At 54.9% G+C, this 17,134-nt stretch overlaps 7 protein-coding genes across 7 annotated transcripts; 3 read left to right on the top strand and 4 right to left on the bottom strand.

The window, feature by feature from the left end:
* Nucleotides 1-108: 108 nt before the first annotated feature.
* HMPREF1541_07954 (uncharacterized protein) lies at nucleotides 109-2,039 on the top strand (the record flags this gene model as incomplete). Its single annotated transcript, XM_008722276.1, has 4 exons — nucleotides 109-296; nucleotides 348-400; nucleotides 454-585; nucleotides 631-2,039. The coding sequence occupies 4 exons, from the start codon at nucleotides 109-111 to the stop codon at nucleotides 2,037-2,039; spliced, it is 1,782 nt and encodes a 593-aa protein (XP_008720498.1).
* A 364-nt stretch (nucleotides 2,040-2,403) lies between these two features.
* HMPREF1541_07953 (uncharacterized protein) lies at nucleotides 2,404-4,005 on the bottom strand (the record flags this gene model as incomplete). Its single annotated transcript, XM_008722275.1, has 2 exons — nucleotides 2,404-3,924; nucleotides 3,973-4,005. The coding sequence occupies 2 exons, from the start codon at nucleotides 4,003-4,005 to the stop codon at nucleotides 2,404-2,406; spliced, it is 1,554 nt and encodes a 517-aa protein (XP_008720497.1).
* A 437-nt stretch (nucleotides 4,006-4,442) lies between these two features.
* On the top strand, nucleotides 4,443-5,792 carry HMPREF1541_07952 (uncharacterized protein; the record flags this gene model as incomplete). Its single annotated transcript, XM_008722274.1, has 1 exon — nucleotides 4,443-5,792. One exon carries the CDS (start codon nucleotides 4,443-4,445, stop codon nucleotides 5,790-5,792), a length of 1,350 nt encoding a protein of 449 aa, XP_008720496.1.
* Nucleotides 5,793-6,302: 510 nt separating this feature from the next.
* HMPREF1541_07951 (uncharacterized protein) lies at nucleotides 6,303-12,365 on the bottom strand (the record flags this gene model as incomplete). Its single annotated transcript, XM_008722273.1, has 1 exon — nucleotides 6,303-12,365. The coding sequence occupies one exon, from the start codon at nucleotides 12,363-12,365 to the stop codon at nucleotides 6,303-6,305; it is 6,063 nt and encodes a 2,020-aa protein (XP_008720495.1).
* A 302-nt stretch (nucleotides 12,366-12,667) lies between these two features.
* Nucleotides 12,668-13,282, top strand: HMPREF1541_07950 (uncharacterized protein; the record flags this gene model as incomplete). The annotated part of the gene is made up of 1 exon (XM_008722272.1): nucleotides 12,668-13,282. One exon carries the CDS (start codon nucleotides 12,668-12,670, stop codon nucleotides 13,280-13,282), a length of 615 nt encoding a protein of 204 aa, XP_008720494.1.
* Nucleotides 13,283-13,377: 95 nt separating this feature from the next.
* Nucleotides 13,378-14,356, bottom strand: HMPREF1541_07949 (uncharacterized protein; the record flags this gene model as incomplete). The annotated part of the gene is made up of 2 exons (XM_008722271.1): nucleotides 13,378-13,507; nucleotides 13,557-14,356. 2 exons carry the CDS (start codon nucleotides 14,354-14,356, stop codon nucleotides 13,378-13,380), a joined length of 930 nt encoding a protein of 309 aa, XP_008720493.1.
* Nucleotides 14,357-15,227: 871 nt separating this feature from the next.
* On the bottom strand, nucleotides 15,228-16,822 carry HMPREF1541_07948 (uncharacterized protein; the record flags this gene model as incomplete). Its single annotated transcript, XM_008722270.1, has 4 exons — nucleotides 15,228-15,851; nucleotides 15,907-16,420; nucleotides 16,470-16,552; nucleotides 16,604-16,822. 4 exons carry the CDS (start codon nucleotides 16,820-16,822, stop codon nucleotides 15,228-15,230), a joined length of 1,440 nt encoding a protein of 479 aa, XP_008720492.1.
* Between the last annotated feature and the right edge of the window lie 312 nt (nucleotides 16,823-17,134).

Here is a 17,134-nt window from a genome sequence, read left to right as displayed (position 1 = left end):
TTTTGCTGGCCTTGGAGCTCGCTCTCTTCGTACTAGTCACATTCAATTGCTTCTGATCTTCTTCACATTTCCTTTCTAGCTGGCAGCTCCTGCCTGTCGCATTGAATAATGGGGGATAGCAAAGCAGCATTGCCAACTGAGCAGCCAGCCGCCGCCAACACTACACAGACTCATGACAAAGGTGGCACAGCGACTTTCGATGTGGATGATCGCCCCTCTACAGAGAGCGAGGGAGAGCAGGACCACCTCCGAGACCAAGCTTGGGGCCGGGAAACCAAGGTCTTCATCTGGATCGGGTGAGTGCTTCCTGTGCCATGCACCCTCTGGCCATACTGACTTGTACCCAGAATGGCCTTGATGTGGACCATCTTTGAGCTCGATAACACTACCGTGTACAACTGTGAGTGACATATTTGCGCAAACTTTTTCGCACTCGCTGATCATGCGCCTCAGACCAGAACTATGCCACCTCCGAGTTCGAGTCCATATCCTACCTGGGCACGCTGACCACAGCTGGCACCATCTTGTCTGCTGTACTCAAGCCACCCATTGCAAAGCTTTCTGATGTCATTGGGAGAGCCGAGAGTAGGAGTTGCCCGTATGGATCCAAACATTCACTAACGTCCACAGCCTATGCCATTACCGTGATCCTATACATCCTTAGCTACATCCTGGCTTCCTCTTCTCATGCCTTCGATCAATACTCGGCCAGCTACATCATCTACTGCGTCGGCCAGACTGGCATGCAGATCCTCAACCAGATCATCGTCGCCGACATCACCAACTCCCGCACCCGTGGCCTTGCGAACGGCTTGATCAACCTCCCTTTCATGATCATACCCTGGATCGCGGCCTTCATAGTCGACTCGGCACTTGTCACCGTCGGTTGGAGATGGGGCATTGGCATGTTCGCCCTCATCCTCCCCGCGTGCGCCAGCGCAGTCATCGTCCCGTTGGCCCTCTTCCAACGACGCATGGCTCGCCTCGGCGCCCCAGCACGACCCAGCCTCAACGTCCGCTCCTTCTTCTCCCACATCGACATCATCGGCGTCGTCCTCCTCGCCGGCGGCTTCGCCTGTGTCCTCCTCCCCCTTTCCCTGGCCGGCAATGCCCCTTCCCGCTGGAGCACGCCCTGGATCCCCACCCTCATCGCCGTCGGCATCATCATGCTCAGCGCCCTCCTCTACTACGAAGGCAAAGTCGCCGCCCACCCCGTCCTCCCCCTCCGCTTCCTCCGCAACACCACCCTCGTCCTCGCCTGGGTCATCGGCACCACCGACTCCTTCGCCTTCTCCGCCACCCACACCTACATGTACGCCTGGGTCGTCGTCGTGCACGACTACAGCCCCCGCAACGCCACCTTCCTCACCTTCACCGCCGGCTGCATGCAAGTCCTCTCCGGCGCCCTCTGCGGCCTCCTCATGTACCGCACCCGCCGCTACAAGTGGCTGCTCGTCACCGGCGTCTGCGTCCGCCTCGTCGGCTACGGCGCCATGCTGCGCCTCCGCGGCAGCGCCAACTCCACCGCCGAGCTTTTCGCCGTCCAGCTCCTGCAGGGCTTTGGGTCTGGCATCATCCTCACCATCGTGCTCGTCGTCGCGCAGATCGTCGTCGTCCGCGCCGAACTCGCACAGAGCACCGCCCTCATGCTCCAGTTCATCTACCTGGGCAACGCCCTGGGCTCCGCCGTCGCCGGCGCCATCTACACGGGCCTGTTCCGCGACCGCATCGCGCGCCACGCGCCGAATCTCGCCTCCGCGCAGGTCGATGCCGTGTACAACACGATCGCGGCCTCCGAGGATGTGTTTTCGCCCGAGGAGGTTGTGGCCGTGAATAATGCGTACAGTGATGTGCTGCGGTACATGACGCTCGTGGCGCTGGTGGCCAGTGCCATCCCGGTGATTTGTGTCTGGTGGGTCAAGGATTATCGCTTGAGCGAGAGGCATAATTTGGCGGATGAGGTGAGGAAGGGAGACGATGCTGTTGTGCGTGAGGGGGAGCGGGGGTGGAAGCGGTGGTGGCGCACGGGGAAGTGGTGAGATGGAGGTGCAGGTGTCCAGGAGGATGGAGGAGTCGGGCTGGAGATGAGACGGGTTGAGAAGGTGGCTGCTGCAGTTTTCATGTAGGAGGACATGTACATATGTCGGCGACCTTCAAGAAAGTCGGAGGACGCATCTCAATGAAAGATACATTAGCTTGCAATACAGCAGGATCACAACAGGGAAGGGGAGACATAGTTCGAAAGAAGAGAATATAGCATATAGAAGCTGGAAGACTTTGGCATTGAATTCACGCCGCTGTGAAAAGAGTCGAGAAGGAAAGATAATGGTCGTTAGCCCCCCAATGTCGCGAGAATCGCCGGTATCACACCCCCACACGCGAGTCCCATGAAAGGGAAAGGGACTATACTTTTTCCCAGACTGCGCTCTCCCCGATGCCCTCCCCCTCCGTAGCACTGGCACTCATGCGACTGTCGTAAACAGACTGCTGCTCCCTCCTCACCTCACTAGGCGCCCGCCACTCTCCTACCCCCCTAGCGCCGCGGCTGCTCCTCCGGTCTCTGAACGCCATGACCGCGCCAACCAGCCCGCCCGGCACCCAGCGACCAACGAAGTCGTAGACGCGGGCGCCGCTGCCCACGAAGACCGTCCCGCCCGTCTTCGGGCTCGTCCAGTCCCAGCGCCCGAAGGCACGGAAGGACTGGGGCGGGGCGAGGGCGTCGAAGACGGCGTTGTGTAGCTCACGCGCCGAGGAACCCTTGATGAAGCTGGGGCGCTGCAGGGTGGAGCGCGTGAGAGCGGCGCGTTGAGAGCTGTGCCAGGGTGTGTGGATGAGCTGGGATTGGGCGGGGTCTAGGTTGGGGTAGTTGCTTTGTACGCTTGGGCGTGGTGTGACGGCGGGTGACTTGCCGGCTGGGTCGCTGCCGAGGTCGAAGTTGCCGAGTTTGAGGTCGTGGACAGTGATGTGCGGAGAGAGGGTGCGGAGCTCACGGCGGAGGGATGTGGAGAGGCTGGAGAGGGAGGAAGTGATGATTGATTCGGGGATTTGCCGGGGCGGGGATAGAGACGCCGGTATGGAAGGATAGGCGAGGATGATGCTGGCTGGGGATGTGGCGGAGGAATGATTGAGGATGAGCGGGAGGAACTGCTGGATGGAAAGTAGAGGCGACAGGAGACGCGTGTTCAGGGTGTCGATGACTTCGGTGGGAGGGAGAAGCGGCAGTGAGCCAGAAGGGTAGCCGCTGCAGCCAGGAAAGACGACCAATCCCGCAAGTGTCATGTTGCCCATGCTGGACCCGCCAGAGGAGCGACCGCCAGATGTCTCCTTGGGAAGCTGGGTGAGAAGGTCACGGATGGCCTCAAGATTGGGATGTATGTCGACGGTGGGGTTTGGCACGGTCGAGGTTAGGTCCATCCAGAGTGGGCGCAAATCGGCTTTTGCTTCTTGCTGAATGAGGCTGTCTTCTTCAGTCGAAGAGACCGTCACGTAGACAACATAGCCACGGCGTTCGAGATCAAGGGCTAAGGACCGGGTCAGAGGGTCGTGGAAAGTTGAACATGCTAGGACGACGATCTCTTTCTTTGCGCCATTCGCCAACTTTTTCGCCCGTCGTTTGCGCGCGTGTGCTTTCTTGGAGCGATGGGCCAAATATGCTGTCGTGCCCACAAATGCCACAACCATGGCAATCGCCGTGCGATTCTTTGAGAACCATGTGACGGTCTGCTCGTAGTAACCTTGTGGCGCAGGTGGGGCACGGGCGAAGAACTGGCCTCCTTGCGGTTTAGGAGGCTTGATCTTTTCCGGTATCCATGTACTGTTGTCTATCGCATCCCGAATATCGGAAGCGATTGTGTTGGTATAGCGGTCGATGTAGTCGGCCAAGCGGGACCCATAGGCAGCGATGTCTTGCGGAACGGACGCCAACTGGAGATATCAGCAATGTGCAGTTGAAGGAGCCAAGTGCTTGCATACCACGTCCAAGAACTGCTGGTCGTCACTCGTCATCTTTGAAGTGGCCTTTCCTGTATACATTACCCAATGACTGGACCACAAGGCATTGGGAAGCCGCTGGTGTCTGAATCAGTGGCCAGGACACGACTGACGTTGCAGGCAGTGATTTACAGTGGGAAGGTTAAGCGAAGCCGACGAGGCTGCGCAGTATCGGGCGCAAGGCTGGGAAAATGAGGCGTCAGCAGCGGTTACCTAGTCTTCTTCAACAAGGCAACTTGCCTTTCTGGCACCTTCCAGGTCACCCTCGCTTCGGAAGGGGCTTTGGTTCGCTTTGTGTCGACCGCAACCGTCTCCTAAACAAATTCAGCGACCATGGTCTTCCAAAAAACTATTTCTGCCACCCATCGCATGTGAGATCCAGGTGGTGGCAACATTCTATACCATTGCGTTCCAGAGTCCCACTCATAACTGCAAATCGGCCCGTTGACAGCATGTCGCACCAAGCATCGACCGAGCTGGAACCGCTCGTCAACAACTTCGAGCACCTCTCAGACAAACGAAGGGCGCCAGAGGCTTTGCAGGCTCTTCGAAAGATAGCCTCGCTAGTCAAGCCACTAATGAGACAACGGAATTGGAGAGTAGGGACTCTAGCCGAGTTCTATCCCCCGGAGAACAACCTTCTCGGACTCAACATCAACCAAGGACAGAAAATATGCCTTCGCTTACGGCATGCTGGCGACGAAACACAGTTCCTCCCAATCGAATCTGTTGTCGACACAATGCTTCACGAGCTGGCTCACAATGTTCACGGCCCACACGACCAGCACTTCCATGCACTTTGGGACAAACTCAGAGATGAGCACCAAGCTCTCGTCATGAAAGGCTATACTGGAGAAGGCTTCCTCGGCCAAGGCAATAGGCTTGGCGGCCGTCGTATGCCTCTCAACGAGGCACGAAGAAAGGCACGTGCAGCGGCAGAGCGGCGCAAGACCCTCCAAGCAGGAAGTGGGCAACGACTGGGAGGCAGCGGAATCATGCGCGGGCAGGATCCTCGCGCAGTGATTGCAGCTGCTGTGGAGCGTCGGCAGAGAATCGAGCGAGGATGCGCCAGCAACACCGACAAGGGACGACAACTCGAACGGGAGGAAGTGAACAAGAAAAATGTCACACGGACGACTGTTGACCATGAAGACGAAGACGAGGCTACCATGATGCAGGCGTACATCGACCTGATCCAAGAGGATGAGCAGAATCAGCTAGGGGACCTCTACATTCCCTCCAGCCAGGAAAACCCGGCAGGCTCCAAGTCGCTACCTAGAGAGCACCCAGGCAAGCTTCTACAACGACAGCGCGAGATCGAGGATGGTATTCGCAAACAGACGCAAACACCACCACAGCCCTCAGCACCTCCCCAGCCCAAAGCAAGACCCAAGGAGCCGTCTCCACCACCAGCACCCGACACCTGGACGTGCGAGATTTGCACGCTAGTGAACCCCATCAACTATCTAACCTGCGACGCCTGCACCGTCGAACGCCCTGCACACATCTCAGCCCAAATCCCCTCAGCCACACCCTTCCCACCGCCTCGAAGCCACCACCACCCCACGACATCACGATCCTCCAATCCCGATAATCACCGAGACCGAGACCGAGACAGAGAGCGGCCCGCGGCATTCGCGCCACGGCACAACGCCTACGACAACCTGAAGCGCTTCGAGCAGCAGAGCCAGACGAAGCGCGACACCAAGCCCCTGGGTTGGACGTGCCACGGCTGTGGGAACTTTATGGAGCTGGAGTGGTGGACCTGTAGCGTGTGTGGCGTCATGAAGGCGAGTTCTTGAGTTGGGGGCCCGGCCAAAAAAGAAGCATCTGCGGGCGGGGTCGAATTGTGGTTGCCTGATTGTAGTGGTCTCTGTATCGGGGACGGAGATGGATGTTAGAGCTGATAGAGCTAGACCTAGAGCTATAAGTAGAGCTAGAGCTACAGAATCATCGTATAAATCACATGTTCTAAACGGGCCGAATGCCGTATACCGTGTACAAAGTCACATTCCGTGAAACTCGTCTCGCAAGTCGACAAAGCTGCGACGGCGTATGGAAGTGTTTTTCAGGATCGCTATGTCAACAGCGGTCAGCATTCTTGGAAGGACCCAATGAAGCGAAGTCCGCGTGATCAACAAAAAGGAATTCGCGCGCCGTCAAATCTAGTGTGGTTCTAGGATGTAGAAGTCTTCATCATAACCATCATCATGACCAAATTAGCGAGCTGCAGAACTCATGCCTCTTAAGTGCAGACTCGAAGCAGTAGCTTCTATCCAGAGTAGTGCTTCCCAGTAAAACCCAGCACAAAACTACTCCAACACAACGGGTATCCCGTACACGACGGGCGCCGCGCCATTCAAGTACTTCAGCAAGCAAGCATCCCTCGCTTTTGCCACCGCCTCATCCAGCGCCACCGGCTCTCTTCTCTGCGCTTCCGCATCCTCTACAGCCTTCTGCCTCGCGGTCTCCTTGCCCTTGCCTTTAGTCTTGGACTTGCCCGTCCCCCAGAACTTGTCCTCCACGCCACTGACATCCAGCAGACCCCACTCCCCAAGGCCCTTGACGGCGAAGCGGTCGATATCACGATCCGTGACGTCCCAGAGCGTTCCGACGACCGCGGGACTCCCTCCGTGCATGTAGTGCCACGGTACACCGTAGCTCTCGTAGATGCCACACTCTGTCAGCTTGGCTGAGGAGCAGCCCATCAGCCATGTTACTGCACATTGGGATAGCTTTCGGATCGTGCGTCCGCGGATGTATTGTGTTCCAGAACCGTGGCCAAAGTAGAGCAGCAATGGTGACTCAGAGAGGAGGCGCTCGAAATCGGGCTCGGATGGAGGCTCACCGACGACAGCTTGGAAGGGGAGCTGTTCCAGGAGTGGCGAGAAGGTGGCTTGAGTACTGGGAAGGTCATTGGAAGGGTTCAGAATGTAACTTCCGGATCGAGCAACTGTGTAGGCTTGCGACTGCGCAGGTATTCGGTCGAGCCGCTCCTTGATCGCCCCAAGTGAGGGCATGCGCGATACGGGCCACTTGCGAAGGCAGGGTAAGGACTCCCAAGGGAATGATTGTAGTTCTTTGTCGACAATGAGAATTGCATGGCGGGCAGGAGAGCTGGTGCTAGCGGCATGGTATCCGCGAAGAGCATCAATCGTGTCCAGCAGGAGGGCGTCAAAGTCGATCTCGTCAAAAGCATTGGGCTCCCCGTTGAATTGCAGGATATCGACAACAAAATAGAGAAGGTCGGTCACGGAATCTTCAAAGTCGGTATCTCCTTCGGCGAAGACGACCGAGGTAAACAACTCGAGGACATGGGCGTGCAGCTCGACCTTCCGTTTGGTCTTTGCTTTCTTCTGACGAGATGGCAAATGGTTTTCGAAAGCCTGGGTCAATGATTCTCCAAAGCGAGCCAAGAGCGCTTCATCCGCACAGTTCGGTGACAGTAAACCCCTGAAACCCCCAAGCCAGATATTTTCAATGTTGGCGAGAAGGAGCTCGAGACGCTTGTCGAGGTGTTCGCGTTCCCCGTACCAGGCTTTCCTGGCTTGCTTATCTCCCTGGCCTCTGCTATCGTGGGAGCTTTCGTTGGCTTTAGATATGATATCTCTGAGCTCATCTTTTGCATAATCCAGGGTAAATTCGCAAGGCTCATCACCTTCAAGGCCAGGTCGCTCCAGGGGCACCCGCATCAAGAATGGCGTACGGCCAGCAATGATTTTTGAAAGAAGCAGTTCCTTGCGATCATAGCTGAGACCAATTGAAATGATTGCCCATGAAGACGGTAGCTGATGCATGAGCTCGTCATAGTTCTGCTGGAAGACCTCTGTATCGCTCACAGATGGCCACGTCTGAATTTGCTCACGTGTGGTCGTTCTGCTTTCGGCAAGTATCGCGCATCGCTCTCTCTGCATTGCTGCATCTCTGGACCGCAACGATTGCAAAACAACACCGAGCGGTGAATAGCTCAGCGGATGATTTAGTGCAGTCGACAACAATATCACCTGAGATAAGACTTTGTGCAATTGCTCGACACGAGCGGACGGCAAAGCTGAAAGTGGCTTGTCTTCGACCGCCCTTAGCCATTCGTATGCTTGCCGCAGGAGAGTATCGCCATTTTCAGGAATATCTGAAGGCGTTCTTGTGTGTCCAGTGCTCTTCGCTGGACTCTCAAGTAGGAGAGACATCTGTCCGCTTTTCCTAGTCGTCCTATATCTGACGGGAAGCGCCAGCGCCGTCTCAGCAATGGCATTGTTTGCAGGGTCTGAGGCGAAGTGATTCATGGCGTCGTGGACAGACACTGTGGCTCTGGAGAGTATTTCGAGGGGCGTCCATCGTGCTATTTCGGTGTCCGCAAGGGAACTTGGTCGCTCCACCACGCCTTGGAGGTACATTTCATCGGTAAGAGCCGCCATTCTAGCTTGAAGCAGCCGGTTATTGGGACAGACAGATAGTGTTGACACTTTAGGAGTTTCGTTGAGAATAGCCGACACTTTCTGAGCTCCTTTGCCAACTACCTTGCTTGTTGTCTTGCCTCGTTTGGCTACGGTAGATTTGGGAGGCTGATTATTCCGCGCTGCCACCTTGACATTGCTGCTCTGCCCGGAGTCGTGTTCTTGCATTCTCTCGAGGACAAGTTTTGCACGCTCCACATTGCCTACTCGCAGAGAAGCTTCGGCAAAGTTCACAGTGGTATAACGCACATTAGGTTCATGCGTGTCGACAGCAAGTAGCGTCAGAGCTGATTGTGTTTCTGAGGCATTCGCATAGATCAGGGCAAGCTCTGAGCCTACACAAAGTCTCAATGAAGCTCCACCTGTCCAAGCAGTTACTTTGGCGGCTTGCTGAGCGAAGAACACTGCATCCTGGTATAGACCGTTGTGAGCAGATAGGCTAGCGGCGTGGCGCAGATGCGTTCGATGCATACTCAGCGCAGGCCAATACTTGGTTCCGTGAAAGTTGATTGGACTTTGCGGATTCTGAGTTTCCACAAGACTCAGATTGCCCAAATCCTGCGTAAGGTTGTTGAGAGAGCTGTCATTCCCCTCAAGGCCAGGACTGGCAGAAGACGAGAGTGATCTTTCGAGTGACGACCATAGCCCAGAGCTGAGTTTGACCGCTTGTCGAGCGAGGCGGCTAGCATTCGTGATGTCCCCTTCCTCAAGAGCCAAGCGAGATGCGAGATATGCCGCTTGACAGAGGCTTATCTCCCGGCCGAGTCTGTCTCGCGGAGATGCAAGAGAAGAACCAGCTTCGAACAAACAGCGGCTGCTAACAATGAGGTCTTTGCTTCGCTTGAAGTTGCCGATAGCTAAATGATATGCTGCATAAGCAAGTTGCCATTGAACTTCTTCCAGTGATCCGCTTTTCACAAGCTGCTCAGCAGCTACTAGCCGTTTCCCAGCATCAATTGTCTGGTGGAGCTCTAGACTGGCCGCCGCTGTAGTCAGCAAGCATGCCAATTTTCTCTCCGAGTCGACAGTTGTGCGCTGTTCGAGGAGCTGCATCCAAGTCTGATTGGCTTCCACCTGGGCGGCAGAGTTTCCCAAAACGCCTGCATAGTCGGCCAGGGCTTTAACATTGGCCAGAAGAATCTGAGGATCCGGAACCCTATCTAGTGTCTGACTGTGGGCTTGGTCTGATACGGCCTTGCCAATACAGCCAACAGACGAGATCAGATGCTCCTCGTTCATGGTTCCGGTTGCAAAACACCACTGAACAGAAACCAGAGCCATAAGCAGGGGACCCAGTGTAGCAGCATGAGCATCCTTTGGGATGACTGTCAAGCTGGGAGTTTGCAGTGGCAGCAGTGACCCCAGTACGTTCATCGCCGGAAACGACTTGGTCTTCTCCAGAATGTGCAGTGTCTGGCTGATGAACCTCAATTGATACACTCGATATTTGGATTCGAAACTGAGCTGTTCCCAAAGTTGTAGCATGGAGGTGAGTTGGTCTTGCTTCAAAAACGCCGAAGTATGGTCGAGCGCCGCTAGTATCTGTTTCTCTAAAAGCACAGCACGCTGAATGCCCTCGAGGTCGGTATTGTCGTAGAACCATGTACCGCGTGCATTCGGGATGTTGTTCGTGACCGACAGAGCCACGTAGGAATTGATGATCTGAGCAAAGCTCTGAAGTGGAGACTTTGGGTCGCGACATATGCGGCCGGTAGTATTTGATAGACCGGTGTTGGTTGCTTCTTTCAAGACGTCTTGCTTGATCGCCGCCTCAATTGATAGCTCCAAGCTCCGGAGGGCTTTCGAGAATAACTTCTGTTCGATATAAAGCGCGGCGACTTTTTCATACTTTAGAGCAACTGTTGCCTGTTTTTGCTGTTCGTGATTGCAAGCCGATACAGCACAGATAGATCGATTCAGAGCATCAAGCTTGATAGACACCGGTCGGTTCTGCTCAGTGTACAGCAAGTAACGAGACCAGAAAGCTTGCGAAACCCGGACGGGTACAGACCGGAGAAAACTGCCTAAACTTGCATTCGAATCAGAACATTCAAGCCTCTTGTTGAGTCTGACGGCGAACGCAGCACATTCGTCGAGGGCCCGATGGGTCTCATCTTCAAGAACGACAGTTCTTGTAATCGGATACTTGTCGAGTTCAAAAATGGTTTCCATCGTTTTTGCATAGGTGAGGAGTGTGCCGCTCTTCTTGCGAGAAGATGCTGTTGGCATGCGTTCAGATGCTCTTGTGTCTGACCGGCAAGAGTAGAAGAGCAGGGCATAGATGAGACGTATGCTAGCAATTTGGAGATCGTGATGGGCATCCTTCGAAGCCTTCGCCTTCTGTAGAGATCCAACATCGCTGACAATGGACATGATAGCTTTTCGGAGCTGTGCCATAGCAATCAGAGCATCGTCGATGTCATCGACTGTAGTCTCACAGCTGGAAACTATCTCAGTGCATTGATCGACCGCGTTGATAGTGACTAGAGTTTGTTTTGTCCATTGCTGGGTACGAACGAGACATGACTGCAGCCCGAGCAGGAGTCTCTGCGAATCGTCGGCACTTAGCTTGCCCAGGCGCTTCTCCAGGCAGTTGTTGTCAGCAGCTTCCTGGGACACTTGCTCGTCCACACTACAAAACTGTCGCAGAGCAGCAGGCACATCTGTGGCAAATCCGAGGTGCGATAGTGTCAGACGTAGTTTCGTCAAGCATTGCTTGACCGCTTCCTGTGCGCGCGCTTGGTCCTTGGCCCGGCTCATACTGTTCTTGACGAGTTTAGTGAACGGCATCCATAATTCTCTCGAAAACTCAGGTTGGTGGCCAAGGTGTTTCCAAGAAACTGCTTTGATCTCCAGGGCGGTCGATGCCAATGTCAGATGTTCCAGTTCCAACGCAGCATTGGCACTCTTACCAACCACGACCGCGTGAAATTTAGCAAGTGTCAATGATAGTGTACGAAGCTGGGTTCCGGCAGCCTCGTCATCTATAAAGCCAAGCTTCAACCCTCGTAAGATTATCCAGGCTGGACTGCCCTCATATTCTGGCGACAGAGCAGCAGTGTAGCTTTCTTCAACACAGGTCGATCCTCGCAAAATAGCTAGTCGCAGTAATTGGCCTTGCAAGGAGGCAGAGAACTTGAAAGTCGATGCGCTATGCTCTGAGGACATGCACAGGCGAGAAAAGAGAGGTGGGTGTGGCTGGGTCGGTTTGGAAGAACCTCGTTGCTTCCAGTACTGGTCATATAGTCTCCGAGACTGGTATTCAGCTTCTTGCTGCAGTTCCAGCGTGATCAACTTGTCCAGAAGCACCAATCCCCCATTCTCTAGACCGACGTCAACTGAGCTCTGGTCCTTCCCAGGCTCCACGAGCTCCCGTAGGCAGTCTAGAGCTGCACCGGCACATTTTGCGGTTGTCGAAATTTGTGTAGGCTCCTGTGGCGCTTTCAATGTGCGACCTGCGCTTTTCTTGCCATTTGGCAAGCACTCTTTCAATGGCTGCAGCTCGTCCCGGGCTTTTGACAATGGCTTCTGAGGCGATGCGACTTCCTCCTGCTTCTTGGATTTGGCTGCATTATTCAGTGTCTTAAGAGTGGTGTTGAATGTCTCCGTCGCTACCTTGCGCCTTTCCTTCAGTTCCAGCGGATGAGGTTGTGCTGTGGGAGTTTCGTGGATAATGAATGACGCGGTGGTAGCTGTCTTGGTGGCTTTAGCAGCCGGCTTCGCCCTTGACTTCGGAGGAGGTCGTATTGACGGTGCCTTTGTTCCTGCAAGAGCTGTCTTGGTCGGGGCTGCGAGTTGCAAGTCTAGGCCAAGGACTGCACGGAGCAGGTTCAAGGTCTCAGTAGTGGTAGTCTGGGGAGAGGCGATGTCTGATCGGACAGTCTTCACCAGCTCAGCAGCTGTACGTGAGTCTGTAGTCATTGCCCAAGATTGATCAATATTGTAGTCTTGCCTAGCGCTGCATCTTTCTCCGTGTCCAACGAAGTCGCAAAAGATGCGCGCACAACGCGTTGGCGTCGACTATTTACCACCTCAAAATGGAAATGCACCCGCGTTGATGAGTCCAGACTGGGCTTAGTGCGGGCGGCATGGCAAGAAATGTTGATCTGTAAGACGTGCGAGACATGATCGAATGCCATCAGTACGCCTCTTTGAGAGCTATCGCTGGCAATATGGCGCTCTCGATGTCGTCGAGTCGTACTTTGACGTTGTTGGAAGCAACAATGTTTCGGGGACTGTGGCTGCCATCGACACAAACCCCAGCAGGGCGGCTTCGCAAACTGCCGCCGGTGTTCCGGCGCCTCGAGAGCACCATTGCAGAGAAATCACACGTTCCTCGATTCGCGCAGCCGTCCATCTGGAAAGACATCATCCCAAAACCGCTCCGGTCCTGGCCCGGCTCGTCAAAACCCGCGCAGAACACGCGTAACCCAGCTTACTACTTCATCTGGATCTACCTCCTGATCGGATCCCAAGCCATCCGCATCCTTACCATCAAGCGAGAAGCAGCGGAAGAACATCGTCTGGCAGACATTAAGCTACGGCAGCTGCGTGAGGTCATAGAAAAGCTCGAGCGTGGTGAGGAAGTTGATGTCGAGAAAGCACTTGGGACTGGCAATGAAGAGGCAGAGGCAGAGTGGGAGGCAGCCTTGCGAGAGCTCGAGAGTGAAGAGAGGCTGTGGCAGAACAACCGGTCCAGAAGAAGAGCCGAAAGGCATAAAAGACAGATGGAAGAGATGGATGCGGATCCGATCAATGAGGAGGACAGCGAAGAACTGCACGATCCAAGACCTCTCGACCGTCCACAATCCGCTCCAACTACGCCTGGCTTCTACTGAGAGGATGGCTCGGAAGAGAACTCATTATCTTATCATACCGATATTCGCTGGAAGAGAGAACCCATCTGAAGAAGAGATGGTATCCAGCAAGCCGCTCACGCCTCCCGCAATCGATAGCCAATTCTTGGAAAATGTACACGGATGCCATTATCCAGCTCGACGACGATCTCCCTGTGGTTCAGTCCAACCAGCTTACCGTGCTGCGGCGCATTGCCCGGTGATGCGCTGAAGACAATCAGCGGGAGATGTTGCAGAAAGGAAAGGGGGAACTTACTCATCATTTGTCTCGACTACCACTGTCGCACCTTTCTTGAGGCCGGTTGGATCTTTTGGATCAACACCGATGTCCTCCGCCGCGTACTCCGCATCTAGGACCTTCTGATGCGCATCTTTAGCATCCAGCTTTGGTGCATCGTTCTCGGGCGTATGGTTTGGAAAGCCTTCGAACCATTTGTACGCCTTTGGGAAATCCTCCTTTGCAAATCCGGGTTCTTTGCCGCAGCCTACGGTCTCTATTGCCCATTTTAACATCCAGATCGCATGCACATCGGCAGCACCAGGCTTGTCTCCTGCAATGAACTGTTGGCCGTGGCTCAAGAAGTCATACTCAACGATGTCTAGCCACTGCTTCAGCTCTCCCAGCGCACTCTGCCTGATGTCGCCATAATCATCTCTGGTGAGGACCGCAAACAGCTTCTTGCGATCTTCCGCCAGCTGCTTGGACATCAGCTCGAGCGGAACCAGCTGAAGACACGTCCAGAACGTGCGATAGCCGAAGCTCTCATACGCATGGTCCGCAGGACTCGTCGGCAGAGCCTTGTCCTTAAAAATCTTCTGCACGGCTTCCAGGAACGGTCGATTGTCGCAGTAGATGTCCTTGCCAATAGCGTTGACGGGCACGCGGCGGTAGGTGATGCCCAGATCAGTCAGGATCGGGCGAGGGAGCACAAACGGCTGCTCGCAGCACGAATAGGGAATGCCGGCGACGTTGAGCAGGTTGCGAGCCTTTTGCGCATTGGGCGCAAACTGGTAGTCGAAGGTAATGACATCGGGAGTGCGGGAGAGGGAGTCCATGTTGATGACTGTTGCCCAGCAGAGCAGGAGACACAATTCGGACAGTAAGAAATGACACTCGCAGCATTGATATCTGAATGGAGGTTATCTCTATCTAAAACCATCATCACATATATGATCTCAAATCACCTCTCATCTCATCCCAATGGCCCCGATCCATCGCTCTCGACTCAACTCGACTCGACCCTACCTGACCGGACCGCACGCGAACGAACCGGCGCGTCATCGCCACAGCACTTTCTGTCTCTTTTCTTTCTCCGCAATAGTTTCTTACCCTTGCCCGCTTCCCCGCAATTCTAGACCCTCCCCCTTCGATAAAGTTTCCATCGTTATTTGTCTTTTCTGTGTGAAGTGCCCGTTGATGATCTTGCTGGTTATCGGTACTTCGGATCGACTTTTGGGAGAGTAGCCCCGAGGTCGGAGTGCGCAGGTCTGTCTGTCTGTCTGCACCTCCGGGGAGTTTCGCGTGGGCTCCCGTTTTTCCACTGCTGTTCGGTATTGTTGCGATAGTCGACATCGATGGTGACGTCGGAATATACAATGTTGCTGATTGCCGCTCAATGCGAGGCGGGAAAATGCACTGAGAAGAACTTCATTTCCGTTGATTTCCCTGAGAGGCAGTGAGGAGGGGATGATGCTCGGCTTCGATTTGATTGTGGGCGTTGGGATGTGCAAAGGTATCATATGCCCTGGCACTCAGGGATTGCGGCTTCACCATAGAGGTCTGATTCATTACATCGATTTACTAGAGCCTGATGCAGGCCGTCGGTGCGTGATATGTGACGTGCCGCACGCTCACGCACCCTTCCCTGGGTACGTCCCGCCGCGTGTGGAGAGGTCAAGACCGGAAGCCCCCAGACCCCAGCATCACTCACTCGGAAACCGTACAGCTCCAGCTGCTGCCCTTGCTCTCCTTATGGATTGCATAACCGCTGGCATACAAACCCATGCCACAAATGCCGAAACCCATGAGCGTCAGCCCGATGTTCACGGCTGTCAAGCTCATCTTCCTCGAGTTCTTCGTGTACCCACCCCAATTCAGGAACAGCCAGAAGATGCCGCTGATACCGTACGTGAACCAAGCTGCAAACAGCGACGAGATGAGCGCGAGAAGATCATTGAAATCGGGGATTGATTCGGCGATGATCCAGGCGACGGTCCACAGCGCGAGGGTGATGCCGGCCCAGCTCCCGACAGCTAGCCAGGTGCGCTTGCCCATGTGCTTGGTGCCGCGGAAGATCCTCACATAGATGTACTTCGCGGCAACGTGGCCGTAGATGACCCCGGCGATGATAATGGTAGGGATAGCAAGGCCGTACGCAACTTTGGCGACTGTTGGCGCGGTGGAGCTGAGAGCTGGACTTTCGACGTCGTCACCTCCATACGCGTAGATGACGAGCGCCGCAATGAAGTACATGCTGGTGTCGCTGATCTGCAGCAGGATGAGGGCTTTGGTGAAGTCCTGTGGTTTCTTCATTTCGGAGATGAACGAGAACTGTTTTTGTGGTCAGTAGAATGGCCCAAGATCGAGCACTAGGATCGGCACTCACAAATGCGACATGGCCTGCATAAGCAAAAACAATATTGGTCACGGACAAAAACGCCGCTTGAAACGTCACGCTTTGCGTTGCTTTGAAGCGGCCCTGACTGGGATTCTCAATTCCGATAGCCACCATGGTCAACAGGACAGCCGAGAAGATGGAGATGAAAGAGGCAATACTGAGCCAGCTGACTTTGAGCAGTGTTCGGGGCAGGTCGAAGATCCAGAACAGAACCAGGCCGATGACGCCCCACACTATGGCACACGTTGCAGAGTCGGTGAGTGTGTCGAGGCAGATGGTCCAGGTGAGAATATGCGAGGCCATTGAGAAGATCAAAAAGATTGTCTGGGCGGCACCGAGGACTTCGCGGCCGATGGCTTCAGCCGTATGGCCCCAGGGCGCAAACAAGACCGCGCCTGCGTCCGCCATGTTGTGTACCCAGGGATGGGCACGCTTGAATTGACCGATCACATAGCCGGAGTATGTTGCTATGATTCCCAGCGAGGCGATGAGAATGGCGCCGCTGTACTCATTAGCAGGAGAAGTCTACCTCGAAAGGGATTTTGGCATACCCGACCATACCAATCGACGCCAGAACCGAAGGCAGAGATAGAATGCCTAGCGAAATGGTCTCAGCAATCATAATCATGGAGCACTGCGCTTCACGTCAGCCGCGTCATTCAGTATGCTTTGTGGAGGCTCTTACCTGCCACCACTCCAGACTCCTGTACTGCACATCCCCTTCCTCGGCATCACCAAACGGGTCGACATTCTGAGACGCCTTCCGAGGCCTCTTCACCGAGTCTCGTTTCTCCGGATCCTGTCCATCCAGGCTGCCGTGAGGTCCATCGAGTCCGCTCTTCTCCACATCCTTCTCAGGGGGGTCGGCTACCGAGGCGCGCAACGTCGGCGAGCGAGAAGCCATAGCTAGATGGATATATTTCGTATTGATAATAAAAAAAGACACGTCTACGTTACCAACGACTCGCGCGTTGTAGCAGAACTGCTGAGCTAAGGGTATACAAAGGTTGAACGGCTCCCCGACAAGCATCACCTCTCTATGTCGTCAATGCGTCGACGCACCACGAGAAAAATTGCTATTATGTCACGGCATCGCTGCCATCGACGTCACTGCCCATGGTTTTGATGGGTCACAGGCACACTCGGGCAAGGAAAAGCGCTCCCACACGGCACCAATGTCGGGCAGGAACCAGGGGCGTCATTGGCGCCCACAACG

The sequence above is a fragment of the Cyphellophora europaea genome (assembly GCF_000365145.1).
Source record: "Cyphellophora europaea CBS 101466 unplaced genomic scaffold supercont1.8, whole genome shotgun sequence".
Lineage (NCBI taxonomy): Eukaryota > Fungi > Ascomycota > Eurotiomycetes > Chaetothyriales > Cyphellophoraceae > Cyphellophora > Cyphellophora europaea.
Note: the sequence above shows the minus strand (reverse complement) of the source record. Positions and strands in the feature narration are given on the sequence as shown.